Source organism: Panthera tigris, chromosome B3, assembly GCF_018350195.1.
Source record: "Panthera tigris isolate Pti1 chromosome B3, P.tigris_Pti1_mat1.1, whole genome shotgun sequence".
Taxonomy (NCBI): domain Eukaryota; kingdom Metazoa; phylum Chordata; class Mammalia; order Carnivora; family Felidae; genus Panthera; species Panthera tigris.
In genome coordinates, this window is record NC_056665.1 from 9,337,122 (window position 1) to 9,347,294 (window position 10,173).

Below are 10,173 nucleotides of genomic sequence, written 5' to 3' on the forward strand. Positions count from 1 at the left end.
TCTCTTCCCTCCACTGCATAGGTGTGTTGAAACCAAGACTTACAAATGCTTTGTGCTTTGGGCCAGGCTTATTCCAGGAAATATGAGTGGGAGCAAGGGGGTCATGGGGAAACAAAGAGAGAGGAACAGGGAAGCTTATCCTGGCTTGCTCCAAGCCCCAGGAAAGAAGGATAAGTGAAAATCTGAGGGGGGGGGGCTCTAATATAGTTCATCCCAGTACAGTCCACCAGAGAGACACTGAGGCTGATGTCTTAGTGATTACAGAGACCGAGTGTTCCTGGAACATTCTCTATGCATATGTCCCTCCTGAGGCTGGTACAGGCAGTAACTGCCTGGATCAAAATTCAGGGATTTGGCAATCTAGTCCTGCCCATCAATCTTCCACTCTCATGGCTACTAACTCAGCCCTTTATTTCTAAACTGGGAAAACATGTTGGAGAAATCTCTTGGCAAATCATTCAGCAAAATTTCCGTATTAAGTAGAGTTAGGGAGGAAATAGTTTTAGGAGCACAGATTCTAACATAGAAGACTTTAGGCTTGGACTTGAAAGATGGGAACAATAAGAAACCGCCCCCTGAGTTCTTCCTGGCTGTCTGCCTGACCAAGGTCAGACCTCTGGCAGCTCTGTCAACATCCCCATTGGCCAGTAGAGAGCTGCTGAGGGTTCACTGGCTGTCACAGACCCATTATGGCTCCAGCCAACTCCTTCCACAGATAGGAGCTGTTTAGAAAGCTGCCTGGAACATTCAACAGTGGCAAACAATTCACCAAAGGGACAGCAATCCATCCACAGGATTCGTGAACTCTGCTCACCTCTCATCAGTGAAGTCAATGTATACAGAGTGATAGTATAATTTTGTTAAATATCATATGAAACATTTCATTGGTACAATAAATACAGTCTTAGAACATGAGGCTGGACAATTGTCCAGCTCCTAATACCTATAGGCAAATCCCAGCATTTCTTTAGAGCTCCCCACTAAAATGAATTCTTCAAGATCTCTATAACCTATATATATGAGAAGAAAGCTGGGTTATTCAGCCTAATAACTATTGTTCAGGAAACCAAAATGAGATACTTCAAATCTTGTGCTGCTGGCAAGTTCCAGATGGGGGTGGCAGACCTTCTGGCTGCTTATTAATGAGAGTTGCCTTTTACACAGCTCCTCACTTAGGTTTTCCTTAATTAAAGATGGACTGGTTTATATAGATCTTATCGGCCTCTCCCAAATATTCTCTGATTTTCCTGGTCAACATATGAGTGTGGGAGGAGGCTTTATCTGTGAACATGGAGTCAAGGATCTATCTTGTTTCTTCCTAGAAATACTTTCTCCTTATGGGTGCTTCATGGTTATTAATGGAATTAGCCAATGAAATATGACCCTACTAAGGATCTTAGCAGTTCTGAGGACAGTTAAAGGGAAAAGCCTCCACCTTTCCCCCTTATATGTGTTCTTCCTATTATTTCAAAGGACTAAGGGAAAAGAGTAGAGCAGGGAAGGAAAACTAATTGAGCAAGTGCTATGTGACAAACATACCCATGAACGTCACCTCACTTATCCCATCTACCAAGTCTATGAGCTCTTATGACCACCATAATTTTATAAAAGAAGAAACCAAAGTAAACAGGTTAAATGCCCATGCCTTAGGACTCCCAAAGAATGAAGTCAAACCCAGGTCTTCCTGGATCTAAGCCATGTTCTTCCCTCTAGAGAGCATTACATCACTTTCACTGTGCAGGAAAGGGGCTCAGAAAAGAGAAATAACGTCTGTGCTCATTCTATGTGAGATAGAAGGTACAGAATCTAATCTGTTCACAGGAAGTGTCCCCATATGGAGAGTAAACATGAGTTTTAGAGTTAGAAACTCAGCCCCCAAACTTGTCTGTATAAATTCAAGCAAGTACTTCACTCTTCCAAACTTTGTTCTCTTTTTCTTAGCTATAAAATGGTAAATGGAGATACAGGATTGTTAGGATAATCTGAAACCATCCAGATCAGGAGACAGCAAATAAATATCAAGCCGTGTGCTGGGACGCATCTAGTTACCTGAAGGACTATGCTGAGAAGCAGTGAGAGATAAAACAAAGTAAAAGATGTTTTGCTAAAGGATGCTGTGATCAATAAGCAACTTCAGGGACACAGTAGGGAGATTTGTGATGTGAAGGGTCATTCTTGACATTGCCCTGTGCCTTAGATATGATAAGGCCTGAATGAAGTCCTATGATGTCTCCTGCCACAGGTCTTTCTCACCTTGTAGTACTAATAGAGAGGCCTAGAGGACTCTAATAAGTGGTTCCCAATGGAAAACAACGCTGACATCTAACTCGGGAATGAGCTCAAGAATTCTGCCTGGATGAGGAAAAGACAAAGAAAGAAATTCTCACCTCTACAGCCTGTAGGACAGGAGGCTCCTCATGGCTTATTGATCTTCTTGGGATGACATGTATCTTCCACCCACACCCTCCTTCCAACCCCCAGCCCTAAATGGTTTGTAGGTGTCCCGCCCAAGTCGGGAAGCCAGGCCAGAAAGCCACAATTTGAGTAACTTACCACTGGAGGAGAACACACGCAGAGCCCAGAGACAGTGGAGGAGGTTCTGACTGTGAGATAGGTTCTTCCTGGCCAGAATTAACGTCACATCAAGTGCTTCCAACTCCAGTGCCTTCTGTCCAAACTTTTTATCTATGAACACAAAGCAATCCATCTTAGCTGTGTTTCCCATGAATTCTGAAGGTTATACAATGCATGAGGAACAGGAAGGCAAAGATAATAGAAGCAAGAGAATGATGATTGCCAATGAGATTTTTGGATATAGCAGAAAATGCTACTAGGTATGTTCCCATTGGAACGACATGGCTCAGAAGAGCTAAGGCAGGGTATATGCGGAGTCCATTTATTCCTCATGTAATATTTACAAGAGGCCTTGTGGATTGTGTGACTCATACCCCCTGTATGGAAGCATGTTTCTGGCTGTCCTCAAACATGAATTCCAGTTTAGTAGGGTATAAATTTCTTCCTTTAAGATAGTTCTAGAATATAGGATACGTAAGTTACACAACATTCAAATGCAATGTGTGGAACTTGATTGGATCCTTCTTTGAACATGTCTGTAATTTGCCTGTTGGGATATTTGGAGAAACTGAAATGAGGATAAATTATGCATGCATGTTTAATTTTGTTAGATTTGTAATCACGTATTGGGGTTGTATAGGAAAATATCTCTTTTCAAAGAAATGCACTCGAACATATTTAAGAGCAAAATTCTACCTGTAACTTTCATTAGAATATTTTGAATAAAAATAAACAGGCGAAGGGGTGCCTGAGTGGCTGAGTTGGTTAAGTGCCTGTCTCTCGATTTCAGTTTATGTCGTGATCTCACTGTTCGTGAGTTCAAGCCCCACATCGGGCTCCTTGTTGACAGTGTGGAGCCTGCTTAGGATTCTTTCTCTCTCCCTCTCTCTCTGCCCCTCTCCCATGCTCTCTGTCTCAAAATAAATAAATTAACTTTAAAAATAAATAAATAAGGGTGCCTGGGTGGCTCAGTCAGTTAAGTGTCTAACTTTGGCTCAGGTCATGATGTCACAGTTCATGAGTTCATGCCCCACGTAGGGCCCTGTGCTGACAGTTCAGAATCTGGAGCCTGCTTCATATTGTGTCTCCCTCTCAGCCCCTCCCCCTGTTGCACGTGCTCTCTCTCTCTCTCTCTCTCTCTCTCAAAAATAAATAAACATTTAAAAAAATTTTCTAGTAAAATAAATAAATAAATAAACAGGTGAAGAAAATACGGCAAAATGTTAACAATGGTTAGGCCTAAGCAATAAAAGGTCATCTTTCTATATGATAGAGAGCTTTATATTAAAAAGTGAAAACAAGCTTTGTGCAGTGGCAATATCATAGCCAATGAGGTTTATCTGAGGCATGATTATTGCTAATTAAAAGGTGAAAACATAATGTAAGATAATAAATTTTTCTTCACAAATTTCTCTAAATTACTGATCCAAATAATCTGGTATTTAGTGCTGCAGGTAGGTCATAATTATTTTAATAATTAGTAAAGCATAAATAATTAGCAAGCATAAGAAATAAGGGGAAAGTACCTTTCATTCTCTGGTTCTGGCATTTCCTATAACAGGTGGCTGTGCCACCTGTCACATTTGTTTTTGTCCTTCCCAAAGCGCGATGTCCAAATTGCTACGTTTGTTTTTGCACAATACAAGCACTATCAGATTCGTTGCAGTTGGAAATGAGAAAAACAGAGACAGTGTCCCAAACCTGGTTTATCAATATTCATCTCCAGACCAAGACACCAGCGAAGAGGTGGTGACCAAACTAATATGACCAGTTCCTGTCACCAGAAGCGAAGCATCTATCGGGCTCTACTCCCGAGCAGCCAAGCTCATTTCCGTTCTGTATAGGTTGGCCAATGGCAGCCTGCATGGCAATGGTGAGGACTACAATCTGGTGATGGCAGAGGCCGTGATGATACAATGACAACAGTTCGCAATTTGGAAATCAGGGCCCTGGTACATCTCTCGTCTTTCTCCTATGAAACCTACATGACTCTTATTTGCCAGGCCTCTGGCCCCACACACTAAGCAGGTCACTTACAACGTCAATCCTTACACCAACCCAAGAATTAAGTACTGATACCTCCATTTTATAGAGGAGAACCCAATGGTTCAGAAAGGTTAAGTAATTTTCCCAGGGTCACACAGCTAATAGTGTCAGGGCCAGGCCTGAAACTCAGGCATGGCTTCCCAGTTTATACTGTTTATAACCAGAGTAGAGACTGTGTCTCTTCAATCTTTTTCTTTTTAAAAACATTTTTTAATGTTTATTTATTATTGAGAGACAGAGAGAGACAGCATGAGCAGAGAAGGGGCAGAGAGAGAGGAAGACACAGAATCTGAAGCAGGCTCCAGGCTCTGAGCTGTCAGCATAGAGCCCGATGAGGGGCTCAGGCTCACAAACCGGGAGATTATGACCTGAGCTGAAGTCGGATGCCCAACCAACTGAGCCACCCAGGTGCCCCTCCTCAATCTTTTTCTGAAGTTCACTTGACCACACTTTGCTCTGACTTCTTCTCATCCTTCAACTGTTGGCTCAAATGTCACTTCTTCCTGACCACACCACCTTAGAGGAACATTACCCTGTTTTTCCCTCATAGCTACTAGCTAACTATCATAGTCTGCTATTGTCTAGTTAATTAATCACCGTCTGCCCTTGCCCACTTGAATGTAAGTTCCATGAGAGCAGGCCCCTTATCTCTCTTGCTCACCAGAGTTCCCAGGGCCTAGTATGGTGCCCAGCCCTAGGAGGTGTGTAGTAAATAGCTGGTTGAATATTCAATGAATGAGTTATACTGGTTTTGTCTAGAACACACTCACGCAGGTGCTAGCTGGTGCCTGAGTCTTAGTCATTGTTTGTGGAATGTTGAATGGACGCAGCAGAGATCCAAACAACGAAAGGTAAGAGTGCCCCGGAGTCCCTGTGTCCTTGGCTGTTGCTGGCTGCACTGGACAACAAAAGCCCATGTTTCACAGCCCCTGGGCTTCTCAACTATGACTTACGTAAGACTGCACACAATGGGAGCTTAGCTAGTATGATTAGTCTGCAAGGTTTACATGCATCCTGAGCACCCAGGCTTTTTGAACTGTGCCCCACGAAGTTCTAAGGTTTTAGGGAGGTGTTTCAGGGCTTTCTCTGAGAAAAAAGAAATGGGAATAGAACATAAGTGGAAAGAGTTCTAGGCCCCCATCTTCTTTTCTGCAAAGGAAGCTCTACTTCCACGTGACTGATGGTAATGGGTTTAACACTGGCCTCCCAAAATTCATGTCCACCTGGAACCTCAGAAGATTATCTTATTTGGAGACGGGGTCTTTGCAGATTTAACTAGTTAAGATGAGGTCACACAGATTTGTGTGGGCCCTACATCCAGTGACCAATGTCCTTGTAAGAAGAGGAGAGGACACAAAGGGCACATACAACAGAACACCATGTGGAAATGCAGGCAGAAAATGAAGTGATGTGTGTCCAAGCCAAGAAGCACCAAGGATGGCTGGAAACACAGATGCAAGGAGAGGGGCTCCAAACAGATTCTCCCTCAGATTCCAGAAGGAACCAACCCTCCCAACACCCTGATTTCAGACTTTCTCACCTCTAGAACAGTGAGAGAATAAATTTGTTGTTTTGAGCCACGTGGTTTGTGGTCATTCCTTATGGCAGCTGCGGGAAACTCATGCACTTACATAATGAACGTCCATGTAAGATGGTTCTGTTTATTGGTAAGTGAGTGACAACTGCCTGGGACTCTTACCCCTTGGTCCCCCACCCATGCCCCGGAGCCTGGGCCTGCTCTGGGCTCTGCCATAGCACACCCAGGACAACAAAATCACCTCTCCTGTGGGGCCAGTCCCACCACCACCACCACCAGGGTGTCTAGGTCCCCCCGCACTTCCCCCACAGGAGTTTCCCAAATTGCTCTCATGATAACAATCCCACAAGTGCCTTTTGGTCATCTTCAGGTCCGGGGGTGGGGGTACCTCGTAGGCCAACTTTGGCCAGCAGCCGGAACAGGGGCAGGAGGACATCATAGTCTGGAGAGGCTGCCCTCGCTGTGTCCACCAGGGTCTGCAGAAGGGCCTCACTGCCACCCTTACTGATCATGTAGCGAATCCTTCGATCAGTGCCTAAGGGAGAAAGGAGAGGAGAGCTAGGCCCCCAAACAATCAACCTCATTTCCTCGGAGCAGAAAGCGGGCCTCACAGACAGAGATGGGGCAAGGATCACTTCATTCGCCCCAGAAACCAAGACTGTATGGTTTCTGAAGCAACTTGTGTCAAGTTGTGCTTTTACTCAGGTAAGGGGTTGGGGTGGAGGTGTGAAATGGAGAAATAATGGAATATGTAAGAACCTAGGTGTGCTCACCTACCACAGCTCTAATAAATGGAGTCTGCTTTCCTGAGAACCTGCTGAGTCTCAGTGTATGTATGTGTATTTGCATGTGCATGTATATAAACATGCATATAGGCTTACCTAGAATCATACCCTTAAGAGAAGAGGGAATATTAGTAGGCTTCTGATATAGGTGTGACTCTTCAGTAACAGGGATTGGGGTGATAGTTTATCTGGAATAATTTAATTTATGGTATATGACTTTTTTGATGCTGGTCTTCAGCAACTGATGAGAGGAATATATGGAAATAGCTAGAGCGATTCTTTAAGAAACAGGCATCCAATCATCCATCTCAGGAGTTTTGAAAAGGGTGTGGAGGGCGCTTGGGTGGCTCAGTCAGTTAAGCATCTGACTTTGGCTCAGGTCATGATCTCACAGTTCGTGGGCTTGAGCCCCACATCAGGCTCCATGCTGACAGCTCAAAGCCTAGAGCCTGCTTTGGATTCTATGTCTCCCTCTCTCTCTCTGCCCCTCCCCAACTCGTGCTCTCTCTCTCTCTCTCTCTCTCTCTCTCTCTCTCTCAAAAATGAATAAATGTTTAAAAAAAATTTTTTAAGGGTGTGGAGTTATGATAAAATATATTGGTCTTTCTACTTAAGAATACTTGTGAGCAGGGCACCCCCCCCCCAACCTTGCTCCAGGACAAGCTCAAAAGCAGTGATTACATTTCAACCTGGAAGGAGACCTCAGTGATTCTCTATGCACTGGGCATGGTTGTCCTCACAAGGTGGCCAACAGGGTGGGACATTATCGGCAAAGGGGACCCTCTGATTTTTAATCCCAATGAAAAGTAGCATCCTCTACTAAACGAACAATAATCAGCACCTATCTCAGAAGGAGAACTCCAAGGTCTCATTCAAGTCTTCCAGACACCTCTGGACAAATTGAAGGAGGCACCATCCCAGAAGACAATTGGCTTCACCTACAAAGGGTACCTCACTCAGCAGACTGCTGGGAAGTCACCCTGCCATCAGAGGGCAGCACAGCCTATAGGAAAACCTCACTATGACTGGACCCTTCCTCCTGAACCTGTAATTGGAGGCTCCGTGGCTTGAAAGGGACATTCACTTTGGTATTGTCTGTTTGGTGTTAACGTTTCTTTCTAACACAATGTGGCTGGTATACCCAGAAATGGAAACAGAGTGAATGTTGCAATGTCCCAGAAGGTATATTTTCCAGGACCCTCATGCTGAAGTGAGCTAGCCGAGGCCTGCCCCAGTTAACTCAGTTGATTCCATCACAGTGAACTCTGTCATCTTTTCTCTGAGAACTTAACAGCTTACCACACTGTTAAGTCCACCTCCTACCCCATATTCCCATCTGCACTTGACATACGTTAAGAAGTTGCTAATACCTGGCTGTCTAATGGGCCAACAGAGGGGAGCAGAGAAAGGGGAGGGGTAGAGTCATGAAGAGCTAGCTCTCTCTTTAGACCTGGGATAACCATAGATGAGATATCGTAGAAGAACCACCGAGAGCAGAATTTCCTCCTAAGTTTGGGTCACCATAGGGTGTGTGACAAGACTGAAGAACCCTAAGAGCCCAAAGTACAATCAGCCCACTTTACCCGGGGTCTTATTAACCTCAGTGAAAAAGATGGGCTGGTGACAGAGTCCCTGACAGAGAACTTGAGCTGAGCAATACCCTCCAGGCTACACAGATTCCAGGAGACACAAAGCCACGTGCCCCCACTACCCCTTACTCACCAACAGAAAGCAGATCTCCGAGAACCTGGAGGATGTTCAGGATGGACTCCCTGTCAGAGGAGTTCTGCAATGAAAACACAGGCAGCCATCTTTATGAAGGAACGCAAAAGGAGGGAGGTGGTGTGGTCAGGGAGACACACATGGATGTGGCAGGGCTGTGCTCCCTCCCATTGGGAGAGATTTTGGCGGTAAGAACTGGTTGAAGGGGTGCTTCTTAAGTGGCGGCAATGAGGGAACTCACTGAGATAAGGGTCCCAGGGGCTCTGCCTCCATATTTAGCCTTCAGGATACCTCTTTGGGGATCCATTTTGTAGTAACATCAGCATGATGGGCAGAAGAATAAGCAATGAACTTCACTCACATGTGGAATTTAAGAAACAAAGGGGAAAAAAAGAGACCAACCAAAAAAGAGACTCTCAACTACAGAGAACAAACAGATAGTTCCCAGAGGGGAAGTGGGGGGGTGGAGGGGGATGGGGGAAATAGGTGAAGGGAATTAAGAGCACACTTAACTCTCTTTTTTTTAAGTTCATTTATTTTTTGAGAGAGCAAGAGCATGTGTGAACAGGGGAGGGGCAGAGAGAGAGGGAGACACAGAATCCGAATCAGGCTCCAGGCTCTAAGCTGACAGCAGCGAGCCCGATGTAGGGCTCAAACCCACGAACCGTGAGATCATGACCAGAGCTGAAGCTGGACACTTAACCGACTGAGCCACCCAGGCACCCCCAGAGTACCCTTATCTTGATGAGCACTGATTATTGTATAGAATTCTTGAATCCCTATATTTTACACGTGAAACTAATATAACCCCATATGTTAGCTATACTGGAATTAAAATTTTATAAAGAAGAATGTGTTTCTTAAACATAAAAAAAAAAACTAATTAAAAAAAAAAAGCATCAATACTTGATGCAGAGACAGTGAGAAGGGACTTTGTGGACCAAAGCTAGCCCAGTTCTCAACTATGTCAGTGGGCTGAGATTCGTTGTAAATACAGGGCAGACCGCAGAAACATTAATCCATGATGTTCTGAAGGAAAAGTTTCTCTGCGTAGTAAAGATAAATTCTTAGTTTCTCAAGAGGAACCTCAGGTGGTGCCAAATCTCATCATGTAGATGTTCTAGGGGATCCTTGCAACGTTTGACACCCTCCCCTCAGTTATGCAGAAGACAACACTGAGGTTCCAAAAGGGAAAACTGGTTCAAGTCCCCTGAAGTGGCCAATAAGAACAAAGCCTGAAGTACAGCCCAGGCCAGGTTCACAAACACTAGGCCAGTGGTCTTTGCACTGTAATTTGCTTTTCTCTTTCTTTTTCTTTTACTTTACTTTTCTTTTTTTTTTTCTTAGATCTCAAGAACTTATTTACTGACTTGTTGCAAGTTTATACATTTAAATATCATCTCCCCAATTCCCCCACTCCCCAGCCCCTGGTAACCACCATCATTTTCTGTTTTACAGGTTCAGCTTTTTTACATTCTACAGATCAGTGATGTCATGCAGTATTTGTCT

General features: G+C 44.3%; 1 protein-coding gene and 1 pseudogene across 2 annotated transcripts in view; one reads left to right on the forward strand and one right to left on the reverse strand.

Annotated features, from left to right (window-relative positions):
* Positions 1-8,717, reverse strand: part of AGBL1 (AGBL carboxypeptidase 1) — a 784,724-nt gene extending 776,007 nt beyond the window's left edge. The window contains exons 1-3 of one of the 2 annotated variants that reach the window (XM_042988107.1): positions 8,665-8,717; positions 6,546-6,692; positions 2,554-2,685 (exon numbers count right to left, since the gene is read on the reverse strand). In XM_042988107.1, the coding sequence (XP_042844041.1) occupies positions 2,554-2,685; positions 6,546-6,669 (256 nt within the window). In that variant the 5' untranslated portion in view covers positions 6,670-6,692; positions 8,665-8,717. Of the gene's footprint in view, positions 1-2,553; positions 2,686-5,390; positions 5,497-6,545; positions 6,693-8,664 lie in introns of those variants that run through there. The other variant, XM_042988105.1, reaches the window with a different exon arrangement.
* LOC122239758 lies at positions 3,875-4,004 on the forward strand (annotated as a pseudogene).
* Positions 8,718-10,173: the final 1,456 nt, after the last annotated feature.